This window comes from Brassica napus, chromosome C2, assembly GCF_020379485.1.
Source record: "Brassica napus cultivar Da-Ae chromosome C2, Da-Ae, whole genome shotgun sequence".
NCBI lineage: Eukaryota > Viridiplantae > Streptophyta > Magnoliopsida > Brassicales > Brassicaceae > Brassica > Brassica napus.
The window spans coordinates 3,303,527-3,325,310 of NC_063445.1; the positions used below are offsets into that span (position 1 = coordinate 3,303,527).

The window sequence follows — 21,784 nt, forward strand, 5'->3', positions numbered from 1 at the left end:
TGAGCATTCTGAGAATAGATGTAAACCAACATCAACAAAAGCCTTGTAATCATGTAAACTACATCATAGAGTCTGAGCTCACAAGCTACTCTACTCGATAGCAAAGCCTACACTAAAAGCTACAAATTAAGAAACTTAAAATGACAAAATCACCTGTTTCCAGATGTTTGATCAATTATATCTTAGCTATCTATACTAGACAACTAGTCACGACATTCTCATAAAACTTAACCTTTGATCCAACTATGCCAATGCCATACATCTCAGGACAAGAAACAACAGAGAAAAAAATACTAAAGCTTTCCGACAGCAAACATAGCAAAACATGTGTTCTTCGAGCATATCCATTACCAAAACAAAGCATAAAACTGAAAACAAAACAAACCAAGATTAACGGTAACTCTTCTGGAAACGAGAAGGAGCACCACGACCACCAAACTTCTTTGGCTCGCACCTCCTCGGATCCGCCACAAGAAGAGTCCTATCATAAGGAATAAGAATATCTTTAACCTCCTTCGAAGGCTCATCAACATACAACCAGCGCCTTGGAGATACTCTGACGTATGGCATATACCTGAGTAGTGTGACCACCACCCTTGAATCGGAGAATCTCAGGCTGGAAACGCTCGATTGGGCAGCCGTTGAGTTTTGATCAGACCACACCCACGTTTGCAGTGGGTCACGGCAACTGCTGTCTTCTTTCTGCCGAAGCATTGCACGGATTCAACAGCTGGTTTGGTCGCCACACAACAGAGCACTTGGAACTTCAGCCTAGAGGAGTTTGAACACAAACCAATATTTAACAAAGTGCAAAGCTGTTTTTTCATTGATAATGTGTTTTGTGAGCAACACTAATATTCTCTATTTAGCCATTTAGAAAGCCAAGACGTAACAACAAACAATGGAATCAGAACAACTAACCAGTTTTGAGAAGACTCTCTCCGGCTATATTAACCACATATACCAAAGCTTTCTCTCCATCTCTGCTTCACATCCTCTGGTTTGCCTTGACATGCTTCCTCAAATGCTGTTCCAAATTCTCCGCAGATCTTCTTGCAAGATTCCTTAACCTCCACCAAATCATTCAAACACCAACTTGAAGATGCATATCTCTTCGACAACACTACAACCGCAAACCTAGATTCTCTGATAGTTTGTACAAGCTCAGGACCAATCATTTGGCTTCTCTTGATATCATTGTCTATGAACGTGTGGATTTCCCTTTGAAACACATGGTGTCTCCACTGGCAAGACTGAAACAACAAAGATGAAGAATCTGCCATGAGTAGAAGCTAAAGGTTAATAAAGATCTTATTGTTTTTAGTTGGAAAGGTAAGTTACAGATCTTGATAAATGATGATGATACGCTTCTGATACTTGAGAGTTGAGATACGCTTTGCACATAAAGAAGGTTTACTTTTTTTGCCTTCTGTTCACATTTGAAGTTAAACTCGTCTTCTCAAATCTTAATTGTAGACAATCTAAATAGAGCGACATGAATCATCTCCACTTATCGTTAAATGTCAATGTTTAGTCTACAGTTTATATCCCTAAATTACACAGCACCTGTTTTGTAATCCTTTAAAGCTTTCAATATTATGTATCTTTGATCGTAGCAGTAGCCGAGAGATACGAATCAGAAACAACAACAAAATGAACTTAAAAGTAGCAAAACTCAGTCCCTCTCAAGTTATAAAACAGCTTCTGCGTTTGGTCACTGCACGATCTGATCCTTGCTTAGCAAGCTTCGTAAATGTCCCCTGTTTACTCTCGTCTGCCACCCGTTTTGAAGCCACACATTGGTAAATCTCATTTGCACAGACTGTCTGATCATGAACTGGGTAGGGAGAGTAAACCCGGCTGAAGCAATTAGTCTATGTCATCATTGAACATTCCAGTGGCTATTTCATCAGATGGTTTTGACCAATCATATTTGCTGGGCCGACAACATTTCCTAACCAACTCATCGATCAAACTGTTCGGTGTCATCAAACAGTGAGAGAGGACTTCTTTGGTTTTGGGACATGTCTGTTTATACATGAGCCACTGTCTGATATAATCTCTTTTCACAGGTCTGAGGAAAATGAAAGTGAAAAAAAGAACCAAAAGAGAAAATAATCAACATAAACACCAAGAATCTGCTTCTTCAGTGCAAGAAAATTCGATCGATCAGTCACTGTATTTGCAAAAAAATAGAAGAAAGGCACACATACGTTTGTATACACAATCTATGAATATGAGCACATAATCTGTTTCCGTACAAAACACACACAATCACTCAGTTTCTTGGCGATGTCAAACCGGCCTAGAAGTTATGGCTACAGGTTCGCTCATGATGGTATGCGAGAGCATACATATAAACTCGAGCACCATTACCTAAAACAGCACAACTTCCACTTACTTAGACGAGGCTTAACCTCTTTGGTTTCATGCTCCTTTGTGCCTGCGTCCTCATCACGTCCAGATTCTTCTCCTTCTTCAGTTTCATTTTTCGCTTCTATGTTTGTGTCGATCCCAGCATCATAAAAGCCAGCGTCATTGTTACCTACCCATAGAAGAGGGTAGCTCCTTCAAAAGCCTGCAATAGCTAACTTTTGATGGTGTAAAACCCAGCACAGCCGTGACATCTGAGGCAACTTTGTTGATCAAATCAGCTTCACTGTCACTAACGACAGAAACAAAGGTTATACATTAAAACAGATATCATAGAAATTAGCTACACATAATAAGGAAGTGGAAGTAAAAGTAAAAGTGAACTAACCAGTTGCTAGAGTGGTAACCAGCTATACCAGCGACATCTTTCAAAGCTTGCCTCCATGCTTGCTTCACCTCTTCTGTTTTTCCCACACAGGTTTCATCAAAGACTTTTCCAAAATCTCCTTTCTGTTTCCTAACAAAAGAGGAGGGTCAACAAAGTCATCCACAAGGAAATCAGGATTTAGGCTAATTCTCTTTTTTTTACTCGCAGCTTACTTAACAGTGCCATTGATCAACAAAATGCTTTTCATATGATATACTCTATTACTCGGTTTTAAGTAGATCACATACATGAGCTAAGAATCATAGGAAGACAAATGAAGCACATAAAAGAAAGAAGTTGGGGAGGTTACCTGAGGTTATCTACTGGATCCTGTCATCACGTCAAACAAACCACAGCAACTTAACCATGAAGTTCTTTGCGCAACTCCATGTGTTGGTCGCAGGGGAGCCTGAGAGAACAACTGAGTTTAGTCTTTTATTGGTAAACATAAGGGACACAAATCAAATAGATGAACAATGAGAATCAATCACCTCTTCCACATGAGAAATGACAACTTCAGACTCTTTGCTGCCTTCAGGAACACTTTTGGATTCTTTTTTACCATCATCATCATCTGCATTTTCTTCATCCCTCAAAAGTTGTACACCGCAGGCTTTTATTTTCCAGTTCTCATAACAGACTTCGAACTGAAACATAAGACTGCTGAAAGTGGCTTCAGGGAAATCCTGGTCTAGACAGAAAGAATCTTCGAATGTATACAGATGGTCTTCAAATCCATATAGATAAGGCATATCGTGCTTGTTTGATCCATATGAGACAGTGAGGCCATTCTGCTCCCCCATGAAGCTACAAGACACACGCATCAATAAATTCCCATTCTCATCCTCTTCATCATCATAGTTATTATAGAGTCTCCAGTAGCTCAAACTCACACCCTCTTCATTATCGTCATCGTAGTAATCCTCGAGACTAATTTTGTCTCTTGACAGCAAGATGCAAGCTTTGAATCTGACGGATGAAGGAAGAGACCTTGGAGTTATATTAATCGTTAGGGAACCTGAAGTAGCTTGGTGAGTGAAGTCTGCAGGCACTTCTACACCCTCTACAAGCGCGGATTCGCAATCTGATGTCCGGATGAGATTTTTCCATTTTTGATTTGGGTGGGAATAGTCAAATCCTCTGCCATAAGGATCACTTTCGTATTCTTGTTCTTCACCATCATCATCAGTTTCATCACCATCACCATCATTATTCTCATCATTATAATTATCTGCATTTTCATCAGTAATACAATGAGGCACTTCCAAAAGTTGTACACCGCAGCCTTTGATCTTCATGTTTTCATCATGGAGTCTGAACACAAAAGAAAGCTTTCTGAAAGTGGTTTCTGCAGTTTCAGGGCACTCCTGGTTTAGACTAAAAGAATCTTCAAATATACACAGACGGGCTTCAGGTCCATCGAAATTTGGCATATGATGGAGCTGGTTTGATCCATATTCCACGGTGAGGTCATTCTGTTTACCGCTGACACTACAAGACACAGTACCCAAACGAGAGTGTCTTGGCAGCAAGATGCAAGCTCTGAATCTGATGGATGAAGGCAGAGGTGTTGGAGTCAAATTGATCGTTAGGGAATCTGAAGTAGCTCGGTGAGTGAAATGTGCAGGCACTTCTTCACCAGGTAAGACCGCATATTTGCAAGCAGATGTTTGGATGATCTTTCTGGCTTTTTGATTCAGGTAGAAACAGCCATAAAAGTTTAGGCAAATATTTGGATTTTGAAAAGAAGAGTCTATTCTCTTCAAAAATACACAATCTTCTGCATCTAGAGATATAAGGGAAGCTGGAAGCTAGCTGTGGAATTAGTGCTCGGAGCTTTCTGCATTCTGTGATGTCAAGCTCACTTAGTCCAGAGAGAAATCCGATGCAATCTGGAATAGTCTTCAAACCAACACAACGTAAACATAATGACACTGGAGATGTAAAAGCCTTCTTGGGTAGACATATCGGTAAAATATGGTGAACTTTGAAGTCTGATCGTAATTCCCAACTGTGATTCAAGTCAGGTCCCCACTTAATAACTGCTTCAAATAATTTTAAACCAAATTCATCTACACGTTCACGATCATACTCACCTTGGCCATCTTTACGTAGACCAAGAAACTCAAGATTATCCAACTTGGAAATGTTTGGAGATATAGTTTTCAGCTTCTTGCATCCATACATAATTAGTTTACGCAGACGAAATAGCTTCTCAATCTGTGGAGGAACCTCCTCTATCCCAGTACTGCACAACACCAACTCTTCAATGCTGTCTGGAACATTAGGGAACTCCTTGAGGTTTCCACAGTCTGTCATATTCAATCCATAAAGACAAGACCAAGTGCTCATTGATGACGGCACTTTCTCTATCGCAGTATCGATCAGAAAAAGGTCTTTCAAACTCGAACAACCACTGAGTTTTTCCAAACTCGAGAAAACACTGAGTGCTTTTAAACTCAGGCAATAACTGAGGTTTAATTCCTCGAGATTGATTAACCTACTGATAGAAGAGGGGAGCTCCTTCAAAAGCAAGCACCTAGAAAGATCGCATTTTTTAAGCTTGGTGGCATTGCCAATAGAGCTTGTGAGCTTTAACAAACTTTTGCAGTAGTGGAGATTTAATTTCTCGAGACTCGTTGCTTTTGAGAGATCAGGAATCTCTTTCAGATACTCAGAGTAACTCAAATCTATCAGCTTGAGGCAATGGAGAGGCTGTACCAGAAAAAAAAAAGAGTTTTATAGAAATGACTAATAGCTTTAGACGCAATACAAAAAATGATGAATATATTTACTTTGATTCCATCCCAAAGCTTCTCAAATTTGCTAAATTGCATGATTAGTTCGACAAGAAACTTGCCAGAGAACTTGGAAGGCCAAAATCTCAATGGACAATTGTCCCAATGTATCAATCTGAGTTTGTCGGGAAGACAGTTGAGGCCTTCGGGTATGCGTACGTTATCAGATATGACTTTTAGAAACTGGAGATTATTCATCTCATCGAAAGCGCTTTTACTTATTTGGATTTTCCCTCTCTTTGAATTCTCTGAACACTCCTCATCCTCCGAATTGTCTGAAAAATCTATCAACGATAGGGCTAGAACATTTCCAGTACCCTAAGAATAAGATTATTCAAAATGAACTAATAAATCACAGGTTAAAACCCCAAGGAAACAGAAGACTGCAAATGTAACAGAAAAAGACTTACTGTATTTTTATCAAGTAGTTCAATGATTTCCGATGTACTCCACAAGAACTCTCTCTTTCCAGGCTCCTTCAAAGACTCTTTCTTGACAATTCCCCTACCCATTTTTTGCAGTAAACTATGCATCTTTACGTATCCCCTGTCATCTATAGATATAAGAGATTTATCAGCTAAGACTTGTAGCCCGTGCTTGACGTCCAGACCACAGTTTGCAAGACACCTCTTAACACTATCAACCTTCCAGAGGGAACAAGAAAAGAAACATGCAATATGCAGGAAAAGAGCTTTATCTTTATCACTTAAGCCATCGTAGCTAAATCTTAAAGTTGCATCTATTTCTCTATCAAGGCTAGATCTGAGCCTTGGTAGCGCGTCTATCCACTGTTCCCTGGACATTCCCCGTAGATACGATCCCATAACTCTCAGGCCTAGAGGAAGATTACCAGCAAGCCAAGTAACTTCCCTAACAAGCTCTTCAAAACCATAATCTGGAGAGTGTTGACCGAAAGCATATTGGCAAAAGATCTCAAGAGACTCATCGCTAGTTGGAAATTCCATCTTGTAGATATGTTCGATCCCGAGTCCGAGTGCGTTGAGCAGTTTTCTATCTTCAGTTGTAATGATAATCATACTTCCGGGACCTAACCATCCACGCTGCGTTTCCATTTCCTCGAGTTGCCACCAGCAATCCACTTCATCAAGAACAACCAACACCTTTTTGCCACTCAGCATTTCTTGGACCACTCCTAAGTGACAAACCTCAATATCCTTTTGGTTTAATATTTCAACCAACAATTTTTTCTGCAAACTCAACTTCAACTGGTAGTCGTTACCACAAGGCTTTTCATAATTTCCTCTGATATTCTCCAAAAACGTGCTGAATGGAAAACCAGGTGAGAGTCGGTTGTATAAAACTCTGGCAGTTGTGGTCTTACCAATCCCGGCAGGACCCAAAATCCCAATCACCTTGACTTCTTCTGATTGTAGGATCAACTTCGATTTTATCTCTATGATTCGAGGTTCGATGCCAACAAAGTTATCAAAGTCTTTTGATGGTGTAAAACCCAACACAGCCGTGACATCTGAGGCAACTTTGTTGATCAAATCAGCTTCACTGTCACTAACAGAAACAAAGGTTATTCATTAAAACAGATATCATGAAAATTAGCTACACATAGTAAGGAAGTGGAAGTGGAAGTAAAAGTGAACTAACCAGTTGCCAAAATCATAACCAGCTATACCCGCGACATCCTTCAAAGCTTGTCTCCATGTCTCTTTCACCTCTTCTGTTTTTCCCGCACAGGTTTCATCAAAGACTTTTCCAAAATCTCCTTTATGTTTCCTAACATCAGATGGATCCACTTTGTAGAAAATGGGCAGCACTGGTTGTTTATACTCATCTCTGCACTTCATGATTTCCACTAACTCATCCAGACACCAGCTTGAAGAAGCGTAGTTACTGGAGAGCAAGACAACGGCTACCCTTGATTGTCTTCTCGCTCCTACAAGCACTGGACCTACAGATTCGCCTCGCTTCATATTGTCATCAACAAAAGCTATGATTCCTTTGCCTTCGAGCCCTTTCCGAACGTGACTAAGAAAGCCTTTGCGCACGTCTACACCACGGAAGCTCAGAAAGACGTGATACAACCAACTGCGAGACAGAGATGAAGAAGAAGCCATGGATAGCATCAGGAAGATCAAGACGATCACTAAGCTTTTCAGATCTGAAGAAGAGATAAGAAAAAGAGGCTTTCTATGTGTGTGTGTGGTTCAGAACCACGCAAAAGAGTAGAGACGCGTAAACAGATAAGGATACAAGGCAAAGACTTGACTTTTCAAGTGGAGATTAAAAGTCTAAGAAATAATTTGTATTCACGCGTAAACTGGACGACAAGCCTAGAAGATGGGGTCCAACTTGAAAAAAATAATCGAACTCTATTCACTCATTGTTCATCATTCATCATCGTCATCGTCATCGTCATCATGCCATTCTTCCCCCAATTTTAGTTCATCGATCCAAATGCAATGATTCTCTATATTGTTAGAGACAGGTCCTGATGAATTCCGGAAGGGCAGCTTATTAATTAGTGACGTGTGACGCAATCCGGGATTGTGTCAGTATAACTATTCCTGAAATAAAATGGTCGAGGAAGATCAGCATTTTGGATGTTTCTCATTTTCATCCCCAGATTATGTCCGAACCAGAGAGATCATAGAGAAATCTTCAGGAAAATTCCCAACATTCTTGCACCCCAAGAAATCTAGTGTTCTGATATGTTCCAGCCTAGAAATCCCAGCACCGATGCTTCTTTGCTTCATTTCATTAACATGGATCTCTGTCCTGCTGAAACTCAACCATTCTATTGTATCTGGAAGACATGGAAATGTATTGAGGAGGTTAAACTCTGTTTTCTCAATCTAAATTATAGACTGAACTTTGACAAGAATCTGAATATAGCTATGACATTTGACAAGAATCATCACCACTTGTCACTAAAGACTCAAAGTTCAATCAATAGTTTGGATTGAGAAAACGAGTTTCAAGTTTAGTTAACAGTTTTATTTGAAGAACGTTCTTAGAATTGCGGTGACATTCGGCCATTTAAAACCGAGGTAATGGCAAGTATGCGCACACACTCAAAACTAACCAATATTTTCCTTGACAGAGCATTGTTTTCTGTTGAGGCTGCGTGATATATTTTCAGACAAGATCACCGGTTTCAGATGTTTGATCAAATTTTATCATCAAGCCACGACCTCCTAGTATTCAAATACCGAAGGATTGACCCAACTATGCAAATCCCATACATCTGAGGACATTGAAATAACACAGCATTAAACATTAAAACAGTAAAATATACGATAGTCTTTTGTCAAGAACACAAAACTCTATAAAAACCGAGTTGTCATGGATTCTAAAAGTAATTTCTTTTAGCTACACAAGAACTCGGAAAATAGTAATAGATGTGTAAAATGAAACAAAATGGAGACGGAGATGTTGACAAGGAAAAGAAGAAAAGAGTCAATTTTATTCATTCCAATGTTTTCAAGAGCTGAAGAGACCAGCTGCTTCTCTTATCCGTGAAAAGTCAATGCAGAATGCTTGAACTTCTATAAATAGATCCTTCACTGTTTCCATTTACCAAAAACATTCATTTCATCATAACATAGATTTCTAAATCTGATAGCAATCAGTCAAAACAAAACACAGATGAGAATAGTTACATACCGACAACCGTCAATGATGTTGTTACGAATTAAACTCTGCATGAAGACGCAAACAAGCCTTACAAGCCTATTCTGCATGTATTTGAACGATATATCACTTATTACCTATAAAGATAAAAACAAATACAAGAAATGTACCAACTGTTAAGCCAAGAAATCTGAGAACACATAATGTCAGAGGCTCAGAGCACGAGCACGAGTATTTCACATAACTACAAGATGGTGTTAAAAGATTTACCAAAATAAATGCATTTGGCATATACGGAAGGAATAATTAGAAATACAAATCTAAGAAATTTATTTGAGTTGACAAAAAAAAATTATTTGAGCCAGGTATACCAGTATGGGTCTAAATTTTGGGTTTATACTAGCTAGGGTTTTATAATTTACGATTTTTACAAAAATTCTGAGTCAATTAATATCTTTAAATTCTGTATTTTAGAATTAGTATTGAATGTGATTTATATAATGTGGTTATCAAATTTAAGACTAACTAGATTTGGATCCGCACAACCGTGCGGGTATTAATTTTTATGTTTATATATATATTTTACATAATTAGAATATATTTTTAAAGTTATTTATATATTTGAATGTTTATATATAATTATTTTAAATATAACAATTTGATAGTTTTCATGCTGTAAGTTAATTGATTATTTCAAATCATCACATATATTTGGTATTTTTTATTATATATATTTTAAAATTATTTTTTATTCAATTATTATGATCCTGATCCGTAATTCAAAGCGCTAAATTTTCTTTATCAATATTTTTTATGTTTATTCATTTAATATAATAACTATATATATATATATATATATATATATATATATAAGTTTAAGATAAGTTAATTTTATACATGAATTATCTAATTTACTAATGTTAACCTGTTCTACCAATATATTATATTAATTTATCAGTTTAAAATAATTTTATCATATTTAGTTAAATACAATGTTTTATTTTAAAATGATAGATATAACTATAAAATAGTAAAATTTGATATAATTTTTTCATTTTATAAAAGATAACTGAGTATATATATATATATATTAATGTATAATAACATTAATTTCATTACTAATTACAAAATTAGTGAAAATATTTATATACAATTTTTGATAATTAAGATATTGTTATAATGTTTTTCAACAAATTTGTTAAGAAAATTAAATATATATATTTATATTTTAAATTAAAAGATATCAAATTATATTATGATTTAAGTAGTTAAAAGATTATATATTAGCATTAAGAAAATACATTTAATACAAATTTTAAATGATGATCCAAATAAAAATATCACACATGAATAAATGTGAGTTTGTTAACCAATCCGGATTTTTAGGAATCGATGTTATATTAGGAATGATATATTATTAATCCATATTATTAGTAATAATTGAATGATAATTGATTTCTACCGAGGGTCCATTTTTAAAAAAAATCACACATGAATCAAAGTTGTGACTTCTGTTTTAATATATAATAAGATAACAAATTAATAATATTAAGGTTACAAGAGAAATGATAATTTCATATGTCCATCAGTCCATGCATGCATGGTGGCGCTGGGAGTCGTCAAGTAAATAATTAAAATCATAAACAACTTTTCAATTAAAATTACAAACAATGAAACAAGTTACATTCAGAACAACTTGAGTTATTTCATTCTCATGTACTCGATCGAACACATACATCTTGAGAACTGAATAATATAGTATAAACGAATAAAACTGAACTTAGGGATTGCTCAAACTGAGTTTCCCACTTCATCATGTGTGGCTCATAGGGCAAGAGCAGAGCTAAGGTTCATAGGGTTCATATACTTGGTGGTACCGGTCAATATATGACGGACTATTATGCGGTTTGCTTTCTCGGACGGATGAAACGCGTCCCAAAACACGTATAACTCACGGTTCCGACACAAGTTCGATAGTACCGTACACAAACCCATCCCATTGTATGGCCCTTGTCCGCAACAAGCAACCTTCGACGTTATAAATCCTATAATCCACCGAACAAAAAAATGTTATAACACTTTCTTGTCGAAAAAAATAAGCAGATAGTAATTAGAAAGTGAAAACTCAATTTAATTTAATTACCGAATCTTCGTGGAGTGGTTAGAAAATCTATTTGCATTTGGTTAGTGTTTGCTGCAATAAAAACAGTTTTCCCAATCTTTCTGTTAAGTTCATTTATCATTCGAGTTAGCTGAGGATCGTATAGAGACGCCGCTCGTTGTAGCTCAGTCGAGCATCTCCCACTGGACGAGCTTGATCTCGCCAGCTCGGCCGGTGCACATCCTAGGGGTCCGGCTCCCGTCACTAGAACTCGACCCACTCCAAGCGAATGTAACCTCTAAAAATAACTCAAATTAACTTGTTACCTTGTGCACTAACCAAAAAAATTGTTTAATTGTTATTACCATTAGTATTTTCTTGTACTCGGAGATTAGTAACCGGACATAGTCGGGAAGTGAATACTGGCGTGACCTAGCGGAATATGGCACCAAGAAATAGTTGTTCACGAAGTCGTTGCCACCGACGGTGATTAGTACAAGCGATTGCCTCACGAGCCTTTGTGTTCGTGGTATCCCAATCAAGCGACTCACACGTTGTTGGTATTGTTGGAAGTAGGCGAGTTGTTGGTTCATTCTTATAATGTTTATCTGCATACCAAAACTCTTAACATATAAAAAACCGAAGGATTTATGAAGATTTTAATTTATGCATGGTCAGATCCGGTTTAATTACTTACGAATTGAAAACCGGTATCGTTGAGAATTCCAATGCCGGCGGAGGCAAAGTTCGCACCGTTAAGCAGTCTACGTCCTCTTAGCTCCGGACTAAGGTATGGTAACGGTGACGCTTCGTTGCCGATTGCCTCACCTAATCAATAATAACCAACTGATTATTATGAATGATGATGATAATGTTATATAATCTTTACATCTTACAACTATATGTTTGCATGTTATTACTCTAAATCTGTTACTGAGATTAGTAAGCAAACGTAACTGATGAGATCTGGAATGTTGAGACCGTTGGAAAACCGTCCGGTTGGTCTCCGAGATGGAAAATCAATTCCATACGGTGGAGAATCGGCACGTGCAGTCGTCACCAGATAGTTGTTGTTGCCACTGTCGACGAGCGAGTCGCCGAACACAAAAAAGGCACGTGCAGCTTCAGCTACGATAGGACCGGACACAACCAATGCTAGGAACATAGACACGTTTGCTATAACCATTGATTCTGATCTTCTAGCTGAGATCTCCATAACGGCGCTTTTTTTGTTTTTTCTTCAGTTTGAAAGTGACTTCGTGAGAAATGAAGAGTCGAATTTATATAGTTGGATTTTCAGTTTTCATGTGAATTATTCAACTGAATTCAGCCCCGTGTTAGGCCAGCCATAAGTATGAGAAGGATAATGTTGTACATCTATATTTGTAGTATTATCCTACATAAGTAGGCTTCCTTGTTCCTGCCATTGTTTTTTCACTGACTACTACAATTTTCATAAAAACATTATTTGGTTACAATTGTTCATTGTATTTTAATTTTTAAAGAATAAATAACGACTAGTCAAAAATTATTGGTTAAGTCTCACCAATTCATTAATGTATTCCTTGTGAATATGTATGTTAAAAGCCACCCATATCCACCTCAAAGTTTCACAAGTAAGGAACAAAAGCGTTGGGACCCAAAACCACCCTACTTTTATTGTTAACAAGAACTCACATGTGGCTTGTGTATGCCAGCTTATGGAGAACAACCATAAACTGTCCTTTTTAACCAAAAACTTAGTTCATTTAATTAGATAAAGATCTTTCGACAAACAAAAATTTTGACAAAAGATCCTATACATTGTTACTGAAGCTCCGAGCAAACATTAAACATTCTACAATAATTTTATGAAGATATAGACCATGTTCGTTTGAATATTTGGAAGGTCCATTCAGTTGATCCATATAGATGCTTGTTGTGAACAAATGTGAAAGCAAAAGAGAACAAAACATATTGAGGCAAATACTCGTTGGGTTTATTAAAACGGCCCAATTAATCCAACATTCTGACCGAGTCGAATAGCCCATGTATCGTTAAGACATATATCCAAGAGTAAGACCAATAGCCACGTGGATTATCAGTTTGACTCAGGTCAGCGTGCCACGTCTTCAAGAACATTACCTGTTCGTGTCAGCTGCTTCCTCCAGTCCATCCAACACAGTCGTGGGAGTCTTCAGCTCCACGCCGACGAAATCACGGTCTCAAAGGTACCGAATTTATCCCACCAATCATCATCTCGATTCGATTACGACCTGGTTTCGCTTGCTCTTACTTGATCATCTCGTCTTGATTTAAGCTAAGAGTCGCCGGAGCTCATAACTAGACCTAAAACCCTAAACCCTAGCAGAGCGAAATCATTCACGACGGAGGATGCGACCTCAAGCTCGCCCACAGAGACATCAACAACAACAGGTCTATCTCTCTCTCTCTCTCTCTCTCTCGCTTTCACTTCATCCACAAAGCCTAAGACTTTTTGTATTAACATCTCTGTTTTCACTTTGTCTCTGCAGAACAATGGCTATCATAATCAGCACCAACACAATGGGTACCAACCTCCAGTGAATCCACATCCAATGATGCCAATGCACCCTCAGTTCTTCTTTAACAACCTCAATATGCCTCAACAGCAACAGTTTCAGCAGTTTGGTTTGCCCAACCATATCAACCAGTTACTTCCAAACTTATTGGGGAATCTTATGGGTGGTTACTCACTCCCTCCTTTAGTTCATCCCACAGTCTTCCAGCCTCCTCTTGACCCTTCTGCTTTCACTTCTCAGCCACCGTTTAACTCCCTTCCCTATCCTCCTGGTTTCTCAGAGCCAAGACCACAGGTGATACTTCTCTTATTTGATTGTATATTTTCTTTAGCGAGTTCTTGATATTTAAACAAACTTGAGGCTTCTGCAGGTAACAGTCTGTTGGTAGTGTCAACAACAATGTAACTTCCAACTCAAAAGGGAATGACTTTCGAAATAAGTTTACAAAACAGCAAAAATTCAAAGGCACTGGTCAAGGGTAAGTTCTTACCACTTTCTCACGTTTCAGTTATTTGTTTGCTATAATCTTGGTTTATATGTATTCTGAGTTATTGTAGATTCCAGAGATCTCAGTTGCATCAAGCAGATCATGTAAAGAAAAAGTTTGGTTTCAGTAAGGATCATCTGAGCAAAGGTTAGTCCTTTTTGCATCGAAATCACATCTCTGTTTTGAAATTATCTGCTGCTTGGTATACTACTCTTCGAGATCTTCAGTACCCCTTGGAAATGCCAATTGTTACTAGTGCAAAAGAATGATGTTACCCTTACCGCTTTAATGTTAGTTGATAAAGTTACCGTTAAGATAGAATATTATTTGCATCTCTTTAGATTATTTAGTTCCAAACTTCTTATTTATTTCAAGTTGGTAGTGTTGTGTACAAAGCCTTCTTGTTGCCCGTTTTTTTTTTGTATTCCCTGTCTCAAATTTCATGAAACATTGAGAATGTTGAACTTGATTCCTGTATTTTATTTGTTTTGATATCTTCATTTTCTGACTTCATTTCAGGGAACAACAAAAAGATTTCAACCGGGCTCGATGGATCTGATGCTGATAACATAGCTAAGGAAAAGAAAAGGTACTGCCAGGTTTTAATATCGTAGCACTTTGCTATTTGCCTCATTGAATCTCCTTTTGTTCATAAGCCATTTACTTTCCTGTATTCACACTCATAAATCATTGTCATCTATATAACTCTTACAGGTCTTCCGCTTTATGGTAACGAATTCATTCTTCAATGAGTCTCCAGAGCAACCTCTTAAGTCGCCCTTGTTATGGTAGAAGAGACTGCCTGTGAACATGATGGGGATGATCCCACCACTGAAGTTTTATCCGATGATGACCATTGTGGTGATGATGTGGATGTGAATGGTGATGAAGCTTCTGATTGATAAATTGTAAGTTTTTAAGTTCAAATTTGGGAGAAGTCTCTAATAAGATCAATCTCTGTGTGCTGCTTTTTTTTTTGAGGGTTTTTAGTCGGGAGAAAATAATCAGACAAGAGTTCTAATACATGATTAGAGAGTAAACAATAGCTTTGTTTATAATAGAGAACCTTCGTTTAAAATCTATATTTTACATATCGCATAGGGAAACTCAAAACATTCTCAAACCTATTTATACATACTTGACGATTACTATGTATAAATAACAAATTAACTAATCTTATATATCGAACTAAAGAGAGATTTATGATAGACAATAACAATGATTATAATGATGTAAATAAAACTCACTCTAAGAACCAATTCCATGGATGTTGAAACTCATCACAACACCAATTCTTGAAGTCTCCATTTTTGCCTATCAACAAACCCAAATCATCAATCTCCAAAAGGTCGTCCATCTCCAAATACCCTGTTCCCTCCTCCACCTCCGTCCTATGCATCCCTTCTCCGCCGCCGACACTAGGAACCAAGATACTCTCCTTATTATCCGCCGAGACACACGATGATGACACATCGTATACCGTCTTCATTTCTTGCTCAACAAGAAACCTAGAGCCAACTCCATTTGATAATCCATAATCAGGAGTCATCGGTTTCAACTTCGTCGAAAACGTCAAGCTACTCGCAGCATTAACGCTTTCTTGATATTGTGAATCACTTCGTTTTGGTAATAACCAAGAAACACTCGACTCACTTGTAGTTTTATCATCTTCTTGCGTAAAATTAAAACTCCTCGACCACGAACCGTGTGACCCACTTGACGGGACGAGACCAAGATCCAACCCACCAGCCCTATCCAGCTTATAATCCCAAGAACCAGACCCGTGGTCCGAAAAAAACAAGTTCTTATTCACTTTTTCCTTTTGTTGTTGTTGTGGGTGCAACAAGTTGAGTTTAGCCTCGTGTCCGTAAAGCTTCTTAGCGGCTTCATCGTAAGCCATGGCGGCTTCGACCGAGGTATTGAAAGTACCGAGCCAGATACGGGTGCCATGGTTAGGCTCACGGATCTCAGCGACCCATTTACCCCAAGTCCGTTGCCTAACTCCACGGAAAGTACAAGTAGCGTTCTCTGGACCACCTTTACCTTTCATACAACCTTTTCTTGATCTTCCCATGTTTCGTTTCTTGGTCGGAGGTTGCTCTTCTTCCATGATGTGTTCTTTGAGAGATGGATGTTTTTATTTACAGTCTAAATTAGTAACTAGTATTTATATAGACTGAAATGAAAATTGAAGAGTACGTTTATATATATTCATGGACACGTCAAGAGTATACGTATTCTTTCGTGGCATGTGCATGAGTGTCTACGTGTGTATTTATGTACACTAAGGAATCTCGTTTTGTTTATTTAATGTATCTGTGTTACAAGAAAGCGACTCCTAGCAGAGCCGTGCTTACGGCCTATTGAAAAAGGATTCCCAAATTTTATAAAAAATTTAGGGCCTTTAATTACAAAAAATATATTTTTATATGGTAATTAATGTATTCTCTTAGTTAGATTTTTATTATTATTTGATTATGTTTAAAATAACCAATTTATTATCAATTTTACTATATTTTATGTAAAACTATAAAGATTTTACTACTAATTAACTGTAAATATTTGATCCACATTTGCCTTCTTTATATATATTATGAGTTAGATTTATTTTATATATTTATAGAATTTAATTAAAAAATTATAATATTTTGAATATATAGTTTATTGTATTTAATTTAAACACTAATATTTAATTTTTTAACAGCGACCAACATTTCAATCCAAAATTTGTATTCTTGTTTTATCTTACGAATTTTTACTTTTGATCATTATTTTATTTTTTTAGTTTATGAAAGTATGGTGCAGAAAATTTAGCAAATATTTAGGTAATAAATCAAAACTTTTTAGGTATATATATATATATATATATATATATATATATATATATATTTCAAAAAAATATTTTATATAATCGAATTTAAATAGAACTATTTAAAAATATAAAAAAAAAATTAACTCGTCTCAGACCTCGAGAAACCTTCGCATGACACTGACTCTTAGACCACTGTTTTGGGATAGGTTTAACAGTTTTGATAAAATAAACATAAAACAAGGACAAAGCATATAACTCTATACGTACGTAAAACGTACATGCCTGTATGTCACGTGTTGAGATGGAGGATGCCCTGGCAAACGACTAGGAACACATGGCTTAACCATTCGTTATGTGCGTCGGCTCGAAGTACTTATTTTTCTACCACTACTTATTAAATCCTCTATTCTTTTTTTTTTCTCACTTATATAAGTCATCTGTTTTGAAAAAGAAAGAGATAAAAAAAAACACTTCGGTTGTCAACTTTTCTCTTCTTAGAGAGAGAGATTTTCTCTCGAACTCTCTTCTTCTTATCTCCTTCATATCTTTCAGAAGAAGCGAATTTGCCGGCAGTTTTTTTGTTTCGATCACCTGTCTTTTCCGGTTTATGGCTCCCGACGGTTCGAACTTTTGACACTGAGAAGTGGTGGTTCTTTCAACGCTGTCTTAGCCGGCTTTTATCTCCGGGAAGAGATGATTCCATTACATCTTCTTCGCCGACTTTTCACCGGGGTTTTCCTGGTTTAGTTTGATCGCCGTTTCTGCTCTCACCTTGCTTCATCGACTCTCGTTCTAATCCCCGTATCCTTCCTCTCCTTGCGATTAGGAAGATCGGAGTTCTCTTAGATCGATCGAAGACGATGGCTTTCCTGAAGCGGTGATCCGATTGCGTTTTGGCTGTCCGTGAAGACTGCTCTGTTGGTCGTTCACCGATCTTTCTCTGCTTCGGCGGAGCTCCGACGTGACTCCTTCCGGAGAAAGTGGAGGCTCTTTGGCTTGACGCGTGTTTCAAATTCGTGTGTCGAACGTATTGGTGGCAAGTGTCGTCTTACTTCTCCTACGGTTTTCTTCTAGTGGCCTGAAGGCCCATAAAATTTTGTAAATGCAGTCTGTTGTTTTGGGCTTTAGTTTATGTTTTGTATGGGCTCACTCTTCGTTGGGTTTTGACCCATTAATAAAAATATCATGTGGAAAAAAAAAGTCATCTATTTTGAACATATAAGTCATCTATCTATTTTCATTGTTGACAATTAAAAACATCGATTTCTTTAACAGTTTTCTTGAATGACTCCCTGGATTTTGCTACATTTGATGATGAAAAAGATCCATTACATTTGTCTTATATGGCATTGTGTATAAAATGTACTGCTTTATTATAGATTAACAAAATATTTAACTTTATTTCTCAGTTAAAAACTATGAACTCTAAGGCTTTTTAGTTTTCCTTTTGTTTACTTGGGGGTTTGGATGTTAACCATGCAATTAGCAAAGCAGTCTTATGCTTAGTTGATGTCAAGAGTTAAATAATTGATCTGTCCTTTGTAAAATAACGCACAACTAAGGATTGAATTGGTTATATTGGCATCTTACGTAACAAATTAGTCGATATTTACATTTACACCCAAAAAAGTTAGTCGTTATAAGAGAATTTGGATATATTCGGGCAAATCGGACACTTTGGTTTATTATGAGTTCGTTATAAATACAAATCTCATTGTAATTTTACTACAAATCTGTCTTGGGCTTCTTAAAAAGCACAAGGAAGAATGAGTGTAGTGTTAACAAAAAAGGGAACATGTGTGAGATAGTAACAAAAAATGGCATGGGTTGCTTGGAATAAGATGACTAAGCCAAAAGCCTCAGGAGGGCTGGGATTCCGGGATTTTAAGTGTTTCAATGATGCTTACCTTGCAAAATTAAGCAGGAGAATACTCCACCGGCCTGAAAGTTTACTTGCCCGCACGCTATGTGGAAAATACTGCGAGGACGTACCTTTCCTGACATGTTCAAAACGCTCATCAGCATCTCACGGTTGGCAGGGAATAATGGTTGGTCGAGATATTTTAAAAACTAACCTAGGATGGACTGTGGGCAATGGCGAATCCATACCAGCGTGGTCTGAACCGTGGCTGGACCTCCAGACACAACGACGCCCTACGGGACCTGCAACAGAGCTTACTCAAAACATCACAGTGGCAGATTTGCTCTTACCAGAGAAAAGAGAATGGGATATGGAAAAAGTACACCTGATTTTTCCACATGAAGCAGAGACAATTCTGAGAAGCAAACCAAGTTTGTCCGGGGCTCCAGACAAATTGGTGTGGCTGGGATCACCTTCTGGTATTTACACCACCAAAGCGGGATATAACATGGCAATCGCAAACGATGACAAAGAGGAAACAATACCTGAAAGCGACCCAAAAGTTGATTGGAAAAATGCAGTTTGGAATATACCTACAGCGCCAAAGATAAAAATGTTCCTGTGGAAAATATTCAAGAAGGCATTACCTGTAGGAGAAAACCTCACAGCACGCCATATAGATGTTGATCCGGTCTGTAAGAGATGTAACACCCTTGAATCTACAAATCATCTCTTCCTACACTGCCCTTTTGCTCGCCAAGTCTGGGAACATGCCCCTTTCACTCAAGCAGTAGAGATAAGTGGATCTGTAGGTTTAATGGATGTCTGGCTCCCCCTCGCTTCAAAAACGTGCCTGCCTCCCTCAGGTATTGCTCAGGGACCTTTAGCCCCTTGGATCTTATGGCAGATTTGGATATCAAGAAACACACTAGTTTTCAACAAAAGGATTATCTCCGCGGAGGAAACTCTCTCAAAAGCTATTGCTGCTGCTCGAGAATGGCAAGTCAATCAAAAAAAAGAAACTCAGACACACTGTCATCAACCGCCACCTGCTCCGACAATCCCTCGAGGCTGCTATATGCTGCAGACGGATGCGGCCTGGGATGAACGCACAAAAAAGGCAGGACTTGGTTGGACTCTCTTCTCACCAGAGAGATCTTATAACTCTTCTGAAATTGCAGATTGTACAAATTCTCCTCTTGTAGCTGAAAGTTTAGCTCTACGTCAAGCTCTTCGTTACTGCAGGAACTTGGAAATCAAAGAAATCCGATGCCAATCGGACTCAACCCAACTTGTCAAAGCTATCAAGGAAGGAAATTCAAACATGGAGATCTATGGAACTGTTGCTGACATTTTCTTTATGGTCGAATGTTTTGATTTTATCTCCTTTGAGTGGCTTTCACGAGAGAAAAACAGCATTGCTGATAGCCTAGCCAAAAACATTTTGGTAGGTGAAGTTTGTGTAATGGCATATGCCTAACTACTTGCACTAATGAAGTTTGTTGATCAAAAAAAAAACAAGGGCATCTGCGTCAATGAACCTTGAGTGGGGTTCATAACTTTAATTTTTTATTATTATTTTTTTTTACTTTTTCGTTTGATTTAAAAAAAAAAAAATTAAGCAGACCAATCGAGGACCACCACGTAGCGTGGGGTCCGCGATACAGTGATGAACCAGGTTCATCCCACTGCAAGAGCTGAGTTCACAAAAAAGAGAATATTTTAATTTTTTTTTTTTTTTTAATGTGAACTTCTGCATTGAAGGTTCAATGCAGATGATCTAAGAAGCAAGTGTGGAGATGAGTGTTACTCAGATAGTTGAAACTGCGACACTTGTTTTCTTCTGCTCCCCTACTTCTTGGAACTGATAAACTCGTATGTAAATGAAAAACTAAAAATTCAAAGAGAGTCAATATATCTTTGAAACGCCTGTAGCTGAAAAAAAAATTCATGTGAATGATATATAAATATGAACTTTTTTCTTCTGCAATCTTCAGTAATATGCATATTCATGCTAATGATATATAAAAGTTTTTTCAAACAGTATATAATATAGAAATATGCTCACATGCATATAAATTAAGGTTAGCTGTACCACTTGGTTGAAAAAGACTGGATCAAAATTAGTTATCCAGTTTACAAAATATAAAGTTTTCTTCTGGATTTTGAGGCGATCATTTAGAAGCTTATAATTGTTCTAACATTATCCTTCTTTTTTATCTAACATGATCCTTAACCCAAAAAGATCAGATCAACTTGAATTTGATAACATTTTCTACCGAGTTCGGGTAAGCTAGAACCGGATATATTGACCCAGTTGATATACCTACAAATTTGACTAGATCTGCCATCTGCCATGGACCACTATAATAAATCTACTGTGTGGCTTTTAATATTGACTTTGGCCTTATATCTATACATACATTTTATTGTTGAATGAAATGGGTATTATGTTAAATAGCATTGTGTTATGGTAAACGAATTTAAGTTGCACGAAACCAAAAGGGAATATAACTAATTTAACAAAATGACAAAATTTTCATTAGTTAGCACTTTGAATTCAGTTGGTATATTCATTTTCCATCTGTTGATATTGGTTCAGACATCGCACTCAGAGTTTGTATTTGTAGGCATATACGCAAAAATAATTATATGTAGTGAACTGGTACGCAATTAAAAGACGCCACATGTGACAAAGTACCAAATATAGATGATGCTTGTACCTAAAAAAAGGATGGATCGATTGAGAGACCCTCAAGCAAAGATAGTGAAAAGGTCC

General features: G+C 37.3%; 3 protein-coding genes and 2 pseudogenes across 3 annotated transcripts; 1 reads left to right on the forward strand and 4 right to left on the reverse strand.

Moving 5' to 3' along the window:
- Positions 1-31: 31 nt before the first annotated feature.
- LOC125575278 lies at positions 32-1,813 on the reverse strand (annotated as a pseudogene).
- A 294-nt stretch (positions 1,814-2,107) lies between these two features.
- On the reverse strand, positions 2,108-7,822 carry LOC111212549 (annotated as a pseudogene).
- A 3,006-nt stretch (positions 7,823-10,828) lies between these two features.
- Positions 10,829-12,675, reverse strand: LOC111202827 (GDSL esterase/lipase At5g18430). The gene is made up of 5 exons (XM_022695821.2): positions 12,263-12,675; positions 12,003-12,133; positions 11,671-11,913; positions 11,348-11,603; positions 10,829-11,249 (listed from the first exon to the last, which is right to left on the reverse strand). The coding sequence occupies exons 1-5, from the start codon at positions 12,519-12,521 to the stop codon at positions 11,029-11,031; spliced, it is 1,110 nt and encodes a 369-aa protein (XP_022551542.2). The 5' UTR covers positions 12,522-12,675; the 3' UTR covers positions 10,829-11,028.
- A 1,003-nt stretch (positions 12,676-13,678) lies between these two features.
- Positions 13,679-15,124, forward strand: LOC111202828. The gene is made up of 6 exons (XM_048747734.1): positions 13,679-13,720; positions 13,819-14,139; positions 14,223-14,323; positions 14,403-14,479; positions 14,852-14,931; positions 15,047-15,124. The coding sequence occupies exons 1-6, from the start codon at positions 13,679-13,681 to the stop codon at positions 15,122-15,124; spliced, it is 699 nt and encodes a 232-aa protein (XP_048603691.1).
- Positions 15,125-15,363: 239 nt separating this feature from the next.
- LOC106431456 (dehydration-responsive element-binding protein 2G) lies at positions 15,364-16,604 on the reverse strand. Its single transcript, XM_013872263.3, has one exon. It carries the CDS (start codon positions 16,440-16,442, stop codon positions 15,576-15,578), a length of 867 nt encoding a protein of 288 aa, XP_013727717.3. The 5' UTR covers positions 16,443-16,604; the 3' UTR covers positions 15,364-15,575.
- Between the last annotated feature and the right edge of the window lie 5,180 nt (positions 16,605-21,784).